This window comes from Equus przewalskii, chromosome 15, assembly GCF_037783145.1.
Source record: "Equus przewalskii isolate Varuska chromosome 15, EquPr2, whole genome shotgun sequence".
NCBI lineage: Eukaryota > Metazoa > Chordata > Mammalia > Perissodactyla > Equidae > Equus > Equus przewalskii.
The window spans coordinates 54,698,791-54,718,716 of record NC_091845.1 but is presented as its reverse complement, the minus strand read 5'-3'; the positions used below and the strand labels follow the sequence as shown (position 1 = coordinate 54,718,716).

Below are 19,926 nucleotides of genomic sequence, written 5' to 3'. Positions count from 1 at the left end.
ATCGATATGATAAAGAGTAATTTAGGGATTTTAAGAAACATATAAAGGAGTAGTTCAAAGCACAAACTCTGAAGCCAGCCTGAATTTCAGTGTCAGCTCTGATCCTTACTAGCACGTGATCCTGGGCAAAGAGGTACCTGACCTCTTTGAGCCTCATTTTTTCCCCTCATCTCTAAAATGGAGTTAGTAAGTAGTATCTGCCTCTTAGGGGTTTTTAAGGATTAAACACACAATTACATGTGAAGTAGTCCTTAGAACATCACCTGGCATATTGTAAGTACTCATAAAAGTAGATGTTATTAATAGTAGCTCCAATATCATTTTGAATCTGAATTTGAGCCTGAATTTGAAAGCTAGAACCAATAAATTGGTACCAGTCAGAAGTCAGACTTAACAACCCAAGATTTCTAGCCGAAGCCCAGACAGGCTCCCAGTAAGGGCCATCAGATAAATGTGAAAACTTTTCGCACTCTTTTATACCTTCTGCTTAGTTTTTACTAGAAACATAAAGAATATGCACAAAAAAAATGGGGAGTAAAGAGTATTTTGGAGAGTGTATAAATCAGAGCATCAGGTTATTTATAATCTATATGATTATCCAGGGCAGAAAGCTTCATTCCTGAGTTTCACAGCCTGGTTAAGTTCTGGAGTCTCAGCCAGTCCCCTAACAAAGGATGGCTGGCAAAGTTAGGGAGTCAATCCTTCCAGGAAAGCAGATACTGGGTGAGGGTTGGGGGTCACAAACCCTGGTATCTGGGCATCCCCTTGAAGCAAATGTATGGGGGAAATTAAAGTATGTGTTTCCCGTTTCCTCTACATCTGGCCATCCAGATTTGGAAAAAACCTATCTTTCCCATTCCTGGGATTTCTTATAGGCTTTTATTTTTACCTTCTCATTGACATCTGTAGCCTTCAAAACCACCTCTTCCATTATTAGCCTACAGGCCTCTTCAACAAATTTTTCTCCTGCTTTTGCATCTGTTGTGGGACCATTCAGTATGACCCCATCCACGAGAACAGCGCTCTTCTTACTTGAAACCATCTCTTGCTGATCAATACCTCCTGGAAGCACACAAACAAACTGTGTTTGAAAGATAATCTAATTAGATCACACAACAAAACACAAGGAGAAAATGGGTCACCGTCCCAACTTCAAGTGGCATACTATCTTTTAATAAATCTGAGGCACTGAAGTTGACATTTTCTTATGGTGCCCACTGGCATGACAGAGTTAAGGAAAGAAAGTTCTATTCCCCATTCCTATAGCATCTTGTTTAGCATCAGGGAGTGTGGAAGAACTCAAGAAATGTAAATTCAACCCATTTTGCCCACTCTTGCAGACACCTTTCAAACAAATGAACAAAAAGATCTTTGAAAACACAAACCCACGTCTATTTCATGCACACACACTCTCTTGTAATTTGCTAAGGATTGCCATATATTTCCTTTTAATAAGTCATTTCTAAAGAAGAAAAACAACATCGACATGTCACTTCTCTTAATTTTACATTATAAGCCTATGTTTAAATGACCCTTGATATCACAGACACTGCCTTGTCGCTGGGAGCCCTTCCTTAAATGTGCTCAGCAATTTCCTACTGAAAGGAGGATAAACACCGCGTGAGCAGCACGATAATTTGTGCACACCCATTTATAATACCTTTAAACTTTTCAAACTTGCAGTTTAGGCACAGGCAGAAGGATAGAACGGAACATTTTCAGGACTATACAACTGCCGGTCAGCGACGAAAGGTTAAAAGTCAACAAGGAAATCTGTATCTGAGAATAAAGGTTACTGCTGACCCAAAATAGCCCTCCACAAAAATAATTCCGGCAACTAAATTCAGATATTCAACCAATATCTGCCATAAGCTTTGATTCGACTGTACTCTCTTTTTCTTATCAGTATCTCTTTCCTCATGTTCATTGAGTTATAGAAATTAACAGAAACAATTTTAAAAAGTATTTTTCAGCACCACACCCAGCACAGTGAGTTACTTCTACTTTGTAGGTCTACCTTAAATATGCTGGTGGTCTATATGTATTTCAAAGACTTTTATACTTACTGAGGGCTCTAATAGTATTAACATTTACTACGCCTTAGAGTCCGTCTTCTCAAAGTTAAATGTTTTGGAAAAATTCTGTGGTTTTATATATCCTTTAATTCTATTACTGGCAAACTCAAATGGTGTCCACGGAGGCAGATAAATATGTCACAGGAAGATTCCCCAATTTGGGAAAGATGGAATCTGCAGCAAAGGACCAATCTTTTATCCTCATACTGAAGGGTAAACCATCCCGAGCTCCAACGATGAATTTTAGTTCCATCCTTCACTTTCACTTGAAAGGATGTATTTAACATGGTTTAGGGCCAAATGTTGAAGCCCTGGAAGTGAGCTTTTAGACGGAAATGCTCTTATATCTAAAGGCACCTTCCTCCCCAAATTTTTTACGTCCTAAAAATAAATCGGAAAAGAGGGCAATTATTCAGGGAACCCTGGTTATGTCAGTAGGCAATACTATTATTAAGCACACAGAAAAAGTTAAGTTTTTTTAACCTCATTAATAGGGTTTCAGGTTTTTATTGTCCAGGGAATAGCGGCCACCCTGGAGCCCTCTCAAAGTCTCTTTCTCTCTCTCTCTCTCTCCCTCCTTCTCTTTCTCACACACAGACACACACACACGCGCACACTCATACACACACACACAAATGTCAAACACCCACTTGCAACCAGAATAGCAGTGAACTTGAAATTAAAATCCTCTCTGTCTTCACAGCCATCAATTAAAGAAATTCTCATAATTCATACAATTATCTAGGAGAAAATATCATTTTAAAAAACTATAAAGAATTTGGTATAGATTATGCCTCTTTTCCTAATGTGTTTTATTTCTATTGCCAGATGCCATAATGTGCCTCTTCCTCCCCCTGAATTTGCCCAGATTGGAGAAGACCCTCTGGAGATTGTACAGTAGGTCAAGTTGTGATCTTCTGGGAATGCATATTCAGGACTTCCGATCTAACTGCTGGAGTTTATAGTTGTTACTAATGAAGCCTTTCAATTGGAGGACTCTTCCATGAAAAATGTATGCAGAATCTGACTGCTTTTCATCATCCGCTCCCCCATTACCAGCAAATTCTTAGTCCAAACCACCAGCAAATGCATAGATTAATGTGGTAGCCTTCCAACTAACCCCCTGGTTTCCAACCTTGCCCTGCATGCCATATGGACTGTTCTCAACATAGTAGTTGCTATGTTCCTTTGAAAAGATAAGTTGGATCACATGATGACTCCTCTACTCACACCATTTAATGACTCTTCATCTCATTGCACTAAAAGTCAAAGTCCTTATAATGATCCCTAAGGCCCTAAACGAGCCCCTTCCTCATTATTTCTTGGACCTCAAACCTGATCTCTTATGACTGCCCTCCAAGCTCACCAAGTTCCACCCACTTTGGCTTCTTCACTATTCTTTCACTCTTTCCTTAAATATCATCTTCTCAGTGAGGCCTTCCTTGATGACTCTATTTAAAACCGCAACCACTTCTCTCCCCTCCCTACTTTCTCTACTTTATTTGACTCAAGAGCAGTGACCACTATGTGACATACAATATGTATGTATTCATTTATTTGTTTAAATATCTGTCTCTCCAATAGATGTAAAGCTCTCTGAGAGCATGAGCTTGTGTCTGTTGGTTTCACTTTTGTTTCTGCAGCATCCAGAAAATGCCTGGCAGTGCATAGGAGTTCAATAGATCTTTGTTGGCTATCAAATAAAAGAAGATTTCTTTAATTCCTTCAACCAGCCAGTGATAATGTCCCCCTCCTCTGAGATGCCATTGCAAGTTACTGGATCTAACCTAGCAGGAAATACCTGTAGTTAGACATGGGGCAGATATAGAACACAATTCATGGGCTAGAGAAGAGAGAGTAGGGACTGAAAGAAGAACCTGGGGAACAGAGTCAACTAGGCAAAACTGAGTTTGTTGCTTCTGGATTTTTAAAGGAAACAGTAGATGAGAAGCTCTCACTTTCCTCTCCTCTCCATTCTTTTTTTTTTCTTTTTTTGGTGAGGAAGATTGGCCCTGAGCTAACATCCATGCCAATCTTCCTCTATTTTGTATGTGGGATGCTGCAACAGCATGGCTTGATGAGTGGTGTGTAGGTCTGCACCTGGGATCCTAACCTGCAAACCCCAGGCCATCAGAGTGGAGCATGTGAAGTTAAACACTACCCCACCAGGCCAGCCTCTTCTCTCCATTCTTTTTACTGCAGCCACTCTCTTTCTATGCTCTCTCTTCTCCTTTTTTGTGATCATTTGACTTCTGAGAGTCAGTCCATCAACAAGTCTCACTCCAGGAACCACACTTTCAAATATGAAAGTCAGTCAACCACTAAACACTGATTTCTGCATTTCCACCAGCTCCTCAACTCAACACCTTCCCAAACTCTATATAAGCACAATTTTTGTTTTGTTCAAAGAGAGGTACAGCTCTCCTTTGCTTAATAAACAATAAATTCAGCTTCAAATATTGTTTCAGATATGGAGAGGTGGCCTCTTCCTTTGACATGGGATTAAATGAATTAATACAGATAAAGACTTAAAACAGTGCCTGGTACATAGTGGGCACTCAATAAATGTTATCAGTATTAGCAAACTCAATAAATGTTAGCTACTAGTAGTAGACAATCAATAATGTTTGTTAGACACATAAATGCCTAAGAGCAAAGTGAAATTTGCATGTGACAGTCAGCTATGCAGTAGAAAGCGGCGGGGTGGGGGGTGGGGGGGGTCTCCTCAGAGTGTTCAAATGACTAGGGTAATGAACTCTAGACCAAGTGGCTGGTGAGTTGTCCCCCGTGGAAGGGTGAGAAGAGGGGGCCACAATGGCAGGGGATTGTCCCTGTGAGGAAAGTAGAATTTCCTGCCACAATGTTTAGAACACAAGATGGCAGTAAGCAGTTTAGTCCGTGCTGGGGAACGGCTGTCCAGACCTTGCACCTTGTCACTTTCCACCTTGCACTGTGGTTATCTGTGTAGAGGTTTTATTTCTTGCACCAGATTATAAACTCCTACAGGGAAAGGATCTATGTTTCATTTTTCTGGACATCCCAGAAAATAGTTTAGCAGGCAATCGACAACTCTCTGAGGACCAACTGACCAACTGTATAGTTATCTCGGAAATCATATTCTCTATCCCTTTCATACAACCCAAAAATCCCCTCCACAACCCAGTGGCCTAGACATCCAAGAGAGTTGAGTTCTAGTCTCACCTGGTCACTCTTAAGCTCTGGATTCTGGTATAATACAACCTATCTGTGCCTCAGTTTCCTCATCTATAAAATAGGAGACAATCTGAGGAAATTGTTCAACTAGCTGCCAGAAAACTCCTGGGAAGACTAAGATTCAGATTCCTGAGTTGTTATGCAAAAGATTTTGTTCCAGACTCGGGCCTAGAATCTCAAATTTTTCCAAGCACTCTAATTTACACTAATAGTACTGAAATATACTAATATGCAGGTGGGTTTAGCAATCATTATTCTGGGTGACCGCTAAGGTCTTTCCAAAACCTAACAGCTTCAGGTGTCCGGCCTTTCTCTCATTCTTTAATAATTATGCGTTCATTTCAACAAACATGAATCTATCTCCTACCATGTGCCACACAATAGGCTAGAAGCTAAAGACATGAATTGGATCATCTCCTTGAGAATCTCAAAGTCTCATTGGGGAGATAAATGCTGAAAATTTACGACCGTACAAGACATGTACATAGTACTTACTATGGGCCAGGCTCTGTTCTAAAAGGTTTACAGATTTAACAAATTTAATTGTCACAAAAACTCCACTTGGTTGCTCAGTTTTATAGTTGAGGAAACTAAGGGTTTAATTGGCTTGCCCAAGGTCACAGAGCTAGTAAGTAGTGAAACTGGGGTAAATAACACATGAAGTTCTATGAAGAAGCAACAAGATTCTGCTTTCTGGGCGTCTACACTTTGCAAGGCAATGTTAGGGAGTTAATAATGGTGGCAAGATGAATTGGACTCAGTTCCTATCACCAGTAATTGAGAGCCTCAAGGAATTGAATAACTACAATAGAAGAAAATAGATGTCAAGTGCCATGAGAAGAACAACAATAACATATGTTGAATATAAACAACATAGACATCTGGGGTTAAGGCTTAGAATTATAGGAGAAGTTGAGGTATCAGGGAGGTATCAGGTTTCTGAATTAGGAGACTTGTCTTCTCTTTGAATATCTGCAGTAATAAATAACAATAATAATTTTTAAACTTTATCACTTCTTAAAGTATCAGTGCCATGTAAAGACAGCTGGAATGGTCACAAATCTTCTCCTTACAGTACCTCCAAATATGCACGTGTATCATTTCAACAGGCTTTTACAATAAATAGTTAGACAAAGCAAGTCTAATTTCTCTTCCACAAAACTACAGTACAAATATGTGAAGACTTCTCTCAACTCTCATCTAAATTTCTTTTTTTTTTTTTTTTGCCAGTTAAAACCGTTCCAGTTTCTTCAATGATTTCTGATAGCCCATGGTCATTAGTCTGGGTCACTGAATTTCTATCTTAGAAAATGAAGCATAGCACAAAACTCCAGGTTTTAAATATAGTGAATTCATAGTTCCCATGCTGAAGTCACCATAATTCCATTAATACGGCTTCCATTAGCACCCTAGTTGATTCCAAAGCTTAAGCTTTGAAACCAGGCAAATCCTGGCCCAAATTCTAGCTGCGCTGCTGTGACCTTGTTACCCATGTTACTTAACTTCCATGTGATCTGGATTTCTTATCCGGCAAATGGGGAAAATAGCCATGCCTACCGCACTGAGTCATTGGGAGGGTTGAATGTGGCAATGCATGCAAGCTGCTGAGCAAAGTGCCAGGAACAGAGGAAAGAACACAGTAAGTGGTAACTCTTAATGTGACTGAGTCTATAGGAACTCTCTTTTGGCACCCACATTACACTGTTGGCTCAGGGAGAGGTTAGAATTAACAGCCTTAGGTCTTTGTCAGAGAGTCTGCCTGTAAGAGCCAAGTTTATCATCCAAGACTCTTTAATTGTTAAGAGCAAATAGCAATATGAAAATAATGCCTGCTTCCAAAGAATAGAAAGACAGAACAATAGATCAAAAATGAATCCAGGCATCTTGTTGGGAGGCTGTGGAACTCTTCAAAAAACTTGTGCTGAAGATGTTAGGGACTAAGGGATCTCTGAGGGCCAGGACCTGGAGAGCCCAGTAGACCAGTCCAAGATAAGCATGAGAAGCAAAGCCTGGGCAAAGAGGATAGCATTAATTAATAAATTGATAAGGGTCTACTATATGCCAAGTACTCAGCGTGGTGCCTGGAAATATAGAAACAAAAAACACAGGGTCTCTGTTATCCAGTTGTTCAAAGTCTAGAAAGAGAGTATGTAGGGAGCCAGGGCAAAGGAAAATAGAGCTGAAAAAATATGTTGAAGAGACATCCCTCTGTTCTGGAGTTTTCTAATTCAGGTGTCTATTCTAAGCTCATAAGAGTGGATGCCTAATTTAGGTGATGTACCAGATACTGCCAGACTCATAAATTGTTTGCATCTCCTTCAAATGTCACACCTGTTTAAAGCCATTTTTGTTGTCTTAGAACCAACATGCCAATGAGAGGGTAACTTTGGAGAATGTACAAGGAAGAAAACTACAGGAAATAAGCAGCTAGTAAGAAATAACAGAAATACAAGGCAGTGACCACAGAAGCTCTGAAGATTTGGGTAAAGACAACAAAGGCAGGGATTTCATTTCTGAATCTAGGTCTGTGAGTGGGCAGAATCACAGCGCTCACTTAGAGATTGAACAATTTCCACAGTGCAACCCACAAATAAGACGTCAAAGGAGTAAATGGCAAAGGATGCTCACAACTTCAGTCAGCTGGAGATGAGTACCCACAGGCAAAACATAGGGAAAAAGGAACAAATTTAAATTGCTTGTTTAGTCTCATTTTGGGATTAAACTCCCCTCAGTTGAAATCCACAGTGAGTGGATATTTTTTTTACACCTTCATGAAATATTATTGAATACCTACTATGTGCAAGACATTGGGGTAGGGACTGCGGGGAACTCAAAGATGAATCAGATCTACAGATGGTGACCTCAAAATCCAATAAGGAAAATTAGACATGTTTGTGAACATCTGGAATCCCACCCAGAAGGTATAAAGTGTGATGCTTGAGGTCAGACAAAACACACACTGAAATTCCAGAGAAGAGCCTCTGAAGGGGAAAAGCAGAAAGTCCTCCTGGATTAGGCAGTATTTAGGATGGCCCTTCAGTCAGCCATTCCACAAATATTTATTTAGTGCCTGCTATCTTCAGAACGCTGTGTAAGGCAAAAGAGACTGAACAATGAACAAGAAGACACAAATTTACATCTACCTGGGGTGGACAGGAGCCATTGTCAATAAAAGAGCAAACAGGTAAATAATTGAAATGGTTGCAGACTCTAATAAATGCTGTAAAGGAAATTACCTGAATGATTTGATAGAATAAGAACAAGGAGGTATTTTAGATCTGGTCAGGGGGAGAAGAGACATTTGAATTGAGACGTGATCAAGGACAAGGAGCCAGATGTAAAAAGATGTGGAAAGAGAAAAGCCCAGGAAGAAGGAACAGAAAATGCAAATAATTGATAAATTTGCCTCTTAAAGAAATAGAAAGAGATCAGTGTGGCCCAAGTGTGAGGACAAGGGGAAGGAAGGAATAAAGTGAGCTCTTTGGAAAGACGGGAAGCAGATCAGGTGAGATATTTTGTTCTAAAAGCAAAGGAAGCCACCTAAGGGTTTAACATGATCTGGTTTACATTTATCAAAGATTATTCTGATACCACGTAGAGGATAGACGCTCAGTGAGCAGTGTGGAAACAGGAAGATTGCTTAGGAGGCTACTAGAAGTCCAGACAATAGATAATGGTGGCTTTGATCTGGAAGGTGGCAGTGGAGGTGTAGCAAAGTGTTGCAATATGGGAGAGATTTTGGTGGTAAAGACAAGAGGACTTGCTGATCAGTTGGATGAGGGGGGTCAAGAATGCAAAAGAATCTAAGGCGGCTCTTGGGTTTTGGGTCTTAGCCACCAGGGAAATGTACTAGGACTATACTATACTGGGACTATGCAGGGGACCAATGGAAAAGGGCAAGTTGGGTAAGTGTGTGGTGGAGCGGGGGTAGAAAATGGAGACTTTTGACTGATTAATAGGAATTGGTTATGATGGGGGAGAAACAAAGGTCATGGAGAGGACATTCATAACAAAAAAGAATCATGAACTAGGCAGAAAAATATATGTGTCTGTCTGTGTCCAGGAAACCTCGAGAACTTCTGTTTGTCCAAAGGGCAAGGTCTGTAAATGGGAAAAGTGACTGTTGAGAAGGTGGCATGGAGATTGATCTTGCAGGAACTTGAATAGAGACTAAAGAATTTGGATGTCACTTGGTAGGCAACAGGAAGTCATTGAGAACTTCCGATGGGGTAAGAAGAGTGCTTTAGAGGGATGAAGCAGCTATTGGTGTACAGTTCAGATGAGAAGTTAAGAATTGGAGGTGGGGAGCTATGATAACAATAACCCAGGCCAGGGGGAGGGAGGACACGAACTAGATAAATGACAGGATGCTAGATTTGTGTGTATTTAAACCGCTCCCCTACAATAGTGTTATGCAAACTTGGAGCCAGGAATCACATGTCCTTCTCATGAGCCCGACAGCTGTTCATGGATAGGATAGTTTTTCTATCCTCCAGAAAGCCTATATTCCAAAATGATCTTTGGATGAAAGGTGACATAATAGGATAGGAAAAAATAATTTTGTGTATCCATGCATCAGATGCTCTCTTTCAAGTCATGGATGAACATATAACATTTCTGGGAGGTGACATGTTCCCATCATGCAGAGTTTTATTTCATGAGATCCTCCTGTATTAACATCTGGGATGCTATTCAAATGATTCAGATTCAGCTTAAACACCAAGGCACTCTGTTTAACAAGAGCTGGGTCCATAAATACCATCCATTCTCTAAGAGGACAAGCTCTTCAGAAGGGAGTCTCTCAAACAGTCAAAAAAATAGCTGTTAGTGCCCTAGCAGTGGCCAGTAAATGCATGGTGTACTGTAAACCCTGTTTATTTATCTTTAATTTCAAAAATGCTTTCCTTTCACTGGGCACCAGGCGAGGAATTGGGTAACTTTCTGATATTGTCAGGAAAGTAGGTTTTCCAGAGACATCTACTCCTATTGCTCCAGTAAACATTACTTGGCAAGCTATATGTGCTGCTACTGTATGTCTTGGCTTGTCATATTGATAGACAGCTCTTGAAACCACTCCCACACACCATCCCACCTCTAAACCTTATGAGATCTTTGATGGGAACAACTTTGTAAAGACTTGAATGCAGTCAGGCTCTGTGAGAAAACTGGATTTGGCATGCCCATATGGTAAACTTCAGCCCCATCCTTCAGCCCCAGGCTGGAGAATTTGGCTGTAGATGATGTGCTTCCATTTGGCTCAGCAGGAGCTACTGCACCAAGGCGCGCTATGCTCCCCTGGAGCCGTACTCCCTGTGTAGGCCCTCTCCGTCATTAGCCACTGCCACTCTAGTAATCACAGTTCCTGCTGGCATTTTCCCCCTCTGCCATCTTGGCTCCTTGTCCTCTCTGATTCTTCATCTTGCTTCTTGTCTACATATATTGTGAAACATCAGATTTGACTCATGACTTTATCGGTGACTTCTGTGTTTTCTGAGATGTAAGGCTGAGTAGGAAGAATGACTGGTTTTAGTTTGCTTTTTTTCTTAGGGCATTTTTGGACCAACCAGCATCCCACTGGAAGCACCCTTCTCCCCAGGCCTGGCAGTGCCATCAGTTAAGTTTACCCCCTTCTATGGCATCTCCAACTCCCAAGTATTCCAGATCTCCAGAGCTTCCTTGGCTCCTGTCTTTTCCAAGGCATAGTTATTTAGTTTTCTCTCCAATTCTGTGAGTTCTCCAAGATCCTTCCAATAAATTCTCCCTTTTAGAGAGTAAGAGTCATTCTGTGTTCTGTGAAACTAGAGAACCATAACTAATACTCTGAATAACTTGGCTTCTGTAGCCATTTCCAACTAAGGAAAGTTAAAACCAACTAGACACAACTTACTAAGTATACTTTCTGGACCCTCAGAGTTTCTCATCTATTTTTATTGTTTGCTAAAACTTGGAGATCACCCAGTTACCACCAGAAAATAAACATGGTGGTTTTTCTCTCTTTTTAAAAATATTCCACTTAAGTATAAGTCTGGATGCTTGAGGTCAATGGGTAGGGTACTATTTCAGCAAAAAGAGTCTAGAACAATACTGCCAAAAGGAAATATAATGCAATCCACCTGTGTGACTATCTTTTCTAGTAGTAGTATGTCATAAAGGAAACAAAATATAAGTACACTTACAAAATAATAACAAAAGTGAACATTTATTGGATATTTGCAATGGATCAGGTACTGAGCTAGGCACCTTATATGGATTATTTCATTTAATCATCCTAATAACCCTGTGATGGAGAGATCTTTATTGACTCCATTCTATAGGCAGGGAAACTGAGGCCAGAGAGATGAAGAGAATTGCCCAAATCACACAGCTAGTAAGTGATAAAGCCAAAATTCAAAGCCACACAGCCTGAGTTCACACATTATATTGATAATTACCACATTCTACCTGTTTCCAAAAAAAGGAAAACAAGAAAATATTGCTTCTTGTGTCTCATCAACCATACTCAAGTATTTGGACACACACTTTGTACTCCTAAAGCAATAAGCAATTATCTTGGAACTATGTACTAAATTGCAATGTGCTCCAATTTAATATATAGTTTTAAAACCAATTTGCCCAAGTGTTGACTTCAGGATTTTAAATGTATTCCATTTAACCAGCAATTTAAATGACAATTTAAATAAATGCTATAAATGGGTGCCTCATTTGCATGATCTGCTGATTAACTCTGCCATGAGGCTCATCTGTGCCCAAGGTTCTGCCTCCTGGCCTCGGCCTCTGACAGATCATCTTCTAAGTGAGCAGAGGGCAATTACTCTCAGCTAGTTGGCACCTCAGCACGCATGCTGTGACATTCACGTGTGGCCACCCACAAATGCAGAAAACTATACCAACCAAAATTGCTCCATGGAGTTTATTAAATGTGATTGGAAAAAATATACTGAGAAGCTGCTCGGAATGGCAGTAAGACCTCTCCAAGAAGCATCTTTAAGTAAAAATAGATGGTCTAAATTGTCTTCTAAGGAGGGAGGACTCTGTCACTTGCAGGGCAAATGCATTGCTGAATGGGATACGCAAATTTGGAGTCAGAGATGAATTGCTCCGTGAAGTAGAGAAGAGGGCGAGGCTGCCACCAGCATCCTCCTCATCCTTTATGCTACGCAGAATCAGCCTTGCCTCCATAGGAAATCAGAGAAAATACTCTAAAATTTTTCACTTGGGAGCCAACACAGTCACATCAACTACATTCTAGATGGTGCCCCTGACGTGGCAAATGCAGGTGCTCTGGGGGATGCCCACACATCTCATGACTACCCTGATGCTGATAAATGAAGTACTCACAGAGCAGCACACAACAGAGCGTGAAGACCTTGGCATGTGTTATTCCACAGCTGACACCCACTGAGGCAGGGGTTTGGATCCATCTAGAATATATGCCAAGGTTGTTTCTTGGCCAGTTTTGTGTAGAATCATGGGATCTTAGAGCTTGACAAGCACTTTCAGATAATTTAGCAAATATCTTCATTTTGAATGTGAGGGAACTCAGATTTAGTGGCACTCAGATGGTTTAATGCATTTGTACCCCCTTTTACAGGTCCCTCAGATCCTCTAAGGGCTGTCCAAACTTCACCTTGTATAAGCATCTAGAATCTATTTCACATAATAATAGCATTTATTTAGCATTTACTATGTACCAGGTTTTTGGTAAGTCCTTTATAAACAATAGCACATTTATCCCCCACAAAAACTCTGTGTAGATACAAACAACTAAAACTCATTCTGGTTGAGTTAAGCAGAAAAATAATTTATTGGGAGGGCATATTAGTTATCTATAATTGTGTAACAAATGACCCCGAAACTTCATAGTTTATAACAACAATGATGTATTATTTCTTTTGATGCTGTGGCTGGGTCACGTGGTTGGTGCTGCTGGTCGTGCCTGGGCTCACACAACTGCATCCACTTGTGCATTGGCTGGGAATTGAGCTCAGCTGGGAAGGTTGAGGTAGCTGGACCTCTCTCTCCACGTGGGCTTTCATTATCAAAGAGCTTAGAGTTATCTTCCTCACAAGATGACTGCAGGGTCTAACACAGTGAAGGCAAAAGCTGCAAAACCTCTTGAGGCCTCAGATTGGATGGCATACAACATCACTTCTGTCATACTCTGTTGGTCAAAGCAAGTCACAAGGACAATCAGATTCAAAGATACAGAGAAAAAGCTCATCTCTTGATGACAGAAGGCAATGTCACATTGCAAAGTGGTATGTGCACTAGAAAGGAAGGAATTTGAAGCCACTTTGCAATCTATCAGAGTCTACCCTCTGACCACAAATTATTCATATCCTTCCATGCACACAACTTGTTCATTCCCATTCCAGGACTCCCAAAATCTTATCCTATTGTATAAACAGACTTGAAGTCCAGGATCTCATGACTTGTATCAGGAATACAAATAGATAAGACTGCTCAGTTGCAGCCGCTCTTGGTCCAGGGACCCATAAACTAAAACACAAGTTATCAAAAACCTCAAACAACAAACAAAACATACAATAGCGAGAAGGACAGGGTAACTGCCATAGACACTTCCAGGAAGGAATAGGCAGCACAGGGCAGTCACTGGTCCAAAGCAGTTCTGAAATCTAGCCAGGCACGAGTTGCACATTTTGAATGGTGTCTGACTCTGTCCTCTGGAGTGGTTTCCTAACCCATTATTTTCTGTGGCTCTTGACTCTACACTCTGGAACAAGTAAAGCAGTGGCCTTGCCTTTCTGACAGTCTTTGAGGTCAGATACAGTGATGAGTAGTTGCAGACATGCCAGCACATTGTGGCTTGACCCCACTCTCTTTTCATCTGGATGCTCGGTCCTTGATCCCCAGAGATGGCAGCTACACAGAAAAACAGCTTTCTTTCTCCAGCTCTTTTCATAGTCACACTTCGGTAACCGTACATGCCTGCATTCCCAGATTCCCCTACAAGCTCCAACTTGTCCATTCTTGCCAGTGCTTCCGGAGGGCTAATTAGTGACTTTTCTCTGATTTCCAATTCCCCCTTATGGAATTTTCCTTTCTTGGCTCCTTTCACAATTGTGTAAGGTTTAACTCTTATAATAAATTCCTTATTCCACAGTGCTCCTTACATACAATATGTTATTGGGTTTAATCTTCACCATGGCTGTACAAGTTATATACATCCATATTTTACAAACAAGGGCACTGAGGGTCAGAGAATTTAGATAACTTTCCTATGGCTACCTAGCTAAAAGATGTCAGACGTCAGATTTGAACTCAGGTCTATCTGATTCCTGAGCCTATGCATGTAACTCCTATTCTCCATCTTCTGGGAGGAAAGGAATGGGGACAGTGGTATGCTTTTAAACTGGTTTCTGAAGAAAAAAGACCCTGATTGATAGCATTTGCCTATTTCTATGGTATAAAGACTCCTATCAAATTTCAAGGCACTAATAGTTTAAAAATTGGCTTACAACATTTCTGAATATTTACTACTCTCATGAGCTGGTATGAGGGGCTTCAGCTCACTACAGGATAGGGAGCTAGGAAAACAAAAGTTATTCAATAATCAAAAGTAATAATAGTTAAAAAATGAGGTAGGGTAGTTCTTCAGATGTCCCTTCCATGTGTAAGCCAGCTGATTTCCAAGTGCCAGTTTCTCGATTGGCTCTCTCTCTTCCAAAGTAACTACTTATGCTCAATCTTTGACTCAGCGTCTGCTTCTGGAACACCTAAATCGAAACAAATGGTTACCATTTTTTAATGCCTGTGGACCAGACAGACACTGTACTAGGCACTTATATTACTTTTTTTGCACAAATTTTGATAACACCCTATGAGGCAAGTATTATACCCAATTCTACAAATATGGAAATGAGGATCAGAGAGGTTAATTAACTTTGTGGAGGTCAGATAGCTAGTATGGTTAACAGCACAGCTGATATTCAAACTATGAGTGATTGCAACATCTCTTCTCTTTCCACCAAACTATTCAGGCTCTCTCACTGGGGAGACTGGACTAACACACATGAAACAATAAAAGAACAATTAATTGCTAAGCTGACATATTGTACTGAACACTTCTGGGCAAAACTGTCATCATACGTATGTTCCACAATTACTTTCAAAAATTCTCTTTTGTTGTGCCATCAACTTGAAAAATAAGGCCACTGAAAAATATTAGGAAATTCAATTTTTCATAGATTTTCTTTCTCCTCTATCACTGCTTCAAACAAATTAGGTACTGAAATAAAACTGAGCTGATGGTATAACAGAATATACCACAATGAAAATGCCTATGAAGGAAACATGTTCCTTGTCTGTATTTTTTGGCCCACATATCATCTAAGAGAACAGATATATCATAAAATACCAACTAAGTCTCTACTGATTTTGTAAGTCGATACAAAGTATTAGGAGTTCAAACAACACAGTGTCCAGAGTGCTGAATTGAGAACAGTCTTACCAGCTAAGAAACTCAAAGGGAAGATTTAGCAATACATTTAATCGGCAAAAATTGGAGTAGGGAAATTTAAAATTTGTCGATGCTGCAGCTAAATCACCAAAACAGATTTGGCTATTTACCAACGGCTTGCTGACATGGAGTAATTTAGAGAATTGCTCTGCACTATTTCCCAGTAAGAAGCTCCTGAACGCTGAAATTCTTAATGCTGCACTAAGACATGTTAGATGCCGGTGGAAACAAATATAAAACCCAACTCTGATTTAATCAGTATTTTGTAGGGTTGCTTTCGTACTTTTAATTACCTGCTCTGACAATAGGCACAGAAAGAACAGTCTGGAATTTGGGATGTGGGAGTTCTAGCCCCGACGCTAGCCCTATGTAATTTTCTGGCTGCTAGTAGTACTTTAACCTCTCTGGTTAAACGATGCTCTCAGTTAAATGATGCTCTGCAAGGCAACTTGCCACTCTAACAGTCAATGATTCTAAGGCTAAAGCCCATTTTTCAATTAACTTCCTATTCATGTGATTAACATAAGTCACGTTGCAGCATTTCTAAGAGTGCTCTTCATCAATGCTCTGCAGAACTGTGAATTCCTATCACGTTTCAGAACCTCCGTGGTGGTGGCTCAGGAGAGGGAATGATGGAGAAGCTGAGCAGGTGGTCTTTAGGCCCACGAGCCTACTTCAGGCACAGCAAAGCTGTTTTATCTCAAAAGCCTCTCTCTATTATTTTGCTTAAACAGAGAGCTTGTGGGCGTGACTGAATGAAGAAACACTTCGGCTTCAAATTACAATATGACTGATTAACATTTGACACCCATTGCTTTTCCCTCTTTAAAAAATGGAGAACATATCTACTAAGCTCACTTACCAGGGGACACTTTATCAGCAGACCTGAGACCCAGCTTTGAGCATATTTATCTTTGGCAACTGCACTCCCCAAAGACAGCGCTGGTGTCAACATCAGTGGCTGAAGCAGCCTATTTCATTTGTTTCAAGGCTATTTGTGGCACCATTACATTTATGACACTCAGATGTACTGAGAAAATATAGTATCCTTATTTTTGTCTCTAATTAATCTTGTCTTCCCCATGAGTCCTCATTTCTGGAAGAGGTAACCAAACTTACTTTATTTAATCCAGTCTGGTTAAAATTTGGTCAGATATAATAAATTAAACAGTCCCTTGAAGCAATGCTCAGTTTTACTGTGTAAAAATGCTTGATCTCTCAGATTTCCATTCCCCATCTCCTCATATTCTTCTTGCTGGCTTCTAGGTGCATGGGAGGAAAGCATGTGTGACTCAATTTCCTGATGGAAAAAGAATGGTGGGATCCTTGGATCAGTGCTCGGTCCATTGGCACCTTTGTCTCCGGGCAATCTCGCTTTCTGCATCTTTACTCCTTTCCCACCTGGCTGTCATGGCTGAGGCATATTCATGGTCTCTTCTCTCTCATCTTGGTCATCACACTAGGAGTGCTCCCTGGCTGAGGCGGCCTCACATTGGTTGTTGGTGATGGTACAGACCCCCCGGGATTATGCTGCAGCCTTCGTCAGTTCTCCGATAGAGCAGGTCCATCTCTTGGTTTCTGCCTTCATCCTCATCAGAGAGGGCTCCTCCAGAGGTTCAAGGGTACTTGATCCAGTTACCTTCCTCTGAGGACAAGAGGGTCTTTTTGCAGCACCTCCTCCCCTTGGAGAGCTAAATCCAGCCTCTCCCTCTCCGTCCAACTTCAGCGAGCCATCACTTTCGCTTTGAAGAGGTTGCAAGGTGTCCTCCTCCAAGAGAGAAGCTGGTAAAATCTCTGTTGTTGCCTTCAATGTTTCCATAAAACTACCATATAAAACTATCTACTGCCCCCTGCCCCCCAGCCCTTGGCTTTGATCCCAAGTGATGAGAAACCAAGAATGTGTCTTTCAGCACTTGCCTCTCTTGCTTCAATCTTTTTCTGCCCCCATTATCACCTCATGCCAGAAGTGGAGACTTTTCATTGACTTTTCCTATATTAAATATACCACTTTTTTGACCCTAGCTTTATGGATAATCTTTAAAGGTACACAAGAGTATCTTCTCTGTACTCTGTACAAAACTCCACTATTTTGTCTTCCAGGCCTAGTATGTTGTATTAAAGGGAAATCAAAGAATTTAGAAAACCCCATCTCAAGGCAATAGCTGGGCTTCTAAAACTATTGTTTTGCTTTGAAACTCCTATTTTGACCACCAGAATCTAAACAGCCATTGTCTTTCCCTTTGCATTCTACCTGCAAAGACCATAATCTCTCTCAGGCAGACAGCTGCTTGCAGAGAAGAGCTGGTACTTAGAAACAGCAGAAGAAAAGCACAGCAATATTTTTTGAAATATCATGTGAAGGGAAATGCTCTAAAATTGGATTGTGGTAAGGGTTGCACAACTCTGCAAATTTACTAAAAATTGAATTGCACATTCCAACAGGTGAATTTTATGGTATGTAAATCATACCTCAATAAAGCTCTTAAAAAATCATGTGCAAGATAAAAAAGAGGGAAGCCCCATTGCCCAGCCTGCTGTAAACTGGACTATGGACTCTCTTAGCGGCACTGCTGACGGGAGCAGTGGAAATACAGCAAGTAAGGAGAGAATATGCAGGCATCGTCCTCTCCATGAGGATTAAAGATCAATCATACTCCCAGTGCACTTCAATAAACAAAAAGCTATAATTTTTCTTCACCAAGTGGAACTTACCTGACAATTCTGTTTATGTGAATATCTCTCAAGCAATAAAATGTTAGCAGTTTCTTCAAATCATGACCAGGAACTGTAATTACGCATGCATACGTTTACATAAAAATACTTTTTCATTTATGTACACTTTATATGGAAGCTTCTGATCTGGCAACATCACATATCCAGAATATACTTACAAATACAGGGGAATGCAAAAATAAGTAAATAAATAATAAAACGATGTCAATGTAACAGATATAAATTCTTCTTATGGTAGATCTCTTCGCATCTCATTCAGAGGAATCTGCCTTACATCGTGTACAATTCCAACCTTCTGTGGGCTAAAAAACAGAAGATTAGATGATGACCAAGCTTGTTAAAAAGCAATAAACTGGAGGAAGTGTGGCAAATGGTGATTAAAGATGCTACTAGGATTTTAGAGAAGAAAGAAAATATAAGTGACACTCATGGGAGATCATGATGAAGGAGTCAGTAACAGTACAAAGAAAAATATGAGACCTGAAGAAGGGCAATCTGACATCCTTCAATGAAGGGATAAACAAACAGCTGGACACATCCCATCTCTTGTGAAATGTTACAACATGATCAGTGCTCACAATGGCAATGCCAAGATACACAAAAGAAAGTTAAACTTGTTCAGCGAGGGAAGTTAGTTTTTAAATTATTTTATAAATTTTTCTATCCTTAAAAGTCTTTTTTTTTGTTTCCTTTTTTTTTTTTGAGGAAGATTAGCCCTGAGCTAACTACAGCCAATCATCCTCTTTTTGCTGAGGAAGACTGGCCCTGAGCTAACATCCATGCCCATCTTCCTCTACTTTATATGTGGGATGCCTACCACAGCATGGCGTTTGCCAAGTGGTGTCATGTCCGTACCTGGAATCCAAACCAGTGAACCTCTGGCCGTCAAGAAACAGAACATGCTAACTTAACTGCTGTGCCACTGGGCTGGCCCCTTGCTTGCTTTTAAATTGGATATTTTGTGTGTATGGTAAAAACTACACAATATAAAATTTACCGTCTTAATCATTTTTAAGTGTACAGCTCGCTAGTGTTAAGTATATTCACATTGTCGTGAAATAGCTCTCCAGAACTTTTTCACCGCTATACCCATTAAACACTTCCCCTTCTCCTCCTATTCCCCAGGCCCTGGTAACCACTATTCTACTTCTGGTTTCTATAAATTTGACCACTTAGACACCTCATGTAAGTGGAATTATAAATTATTTGTATTTTTATTCCTAGCTTATTTCACTTAGCATAATACCATCATGTGGTAGCAAGTGACAGGATTTCCTTCCTTTTTCAGGGCTGAATAATATTCCACTGTGTGTATATACCACAATTTCTTTACTATTCATCCATTGATGGACATTTGGGTTGCTTCTCCCTCTTGGCTATTGTGAATAGTGCTGCTGCGAACATGGGTATGCAAATACTTCTACA

General features: G+C 40.4%; 1 protein-coding gene across 11 annotated transcripts in view; it reads right to left on the bottom strand.

The window, feature by feature from the left end:
* GADL1 (glutamate decarboxylase like 1) overlaps positions 1-19,926 on the bottom strand; it is a 158,046-nt gene that overhangs the window by 126,649 nt on the left and 11,471 nt on the right. For 8 of the 11 annotated variants that reach the window (XR_011527107.1, XR_011527108.1, XR_011527111.1 and 5 more), the window contains one exon: positions 890-1,062. Coding sequence is in view for 7 of the 11 variants with exons in the window: in XM_070575908.1 (XP_070432009.1) it covers positions 890-1,062 (173 nt within the window). In the remaining 4 variants the exon portion in view is untranslated. Of the gene's footprint in view, positions 1-889; positions 1,063-2,066; positions 2,457-19,926 lie in introns of all 11 variants that reach the window. The other 3 variants (XR_011527110.1, XM_070575911.1, XM_070575914.1) reach the window with 1 other exon arrangement.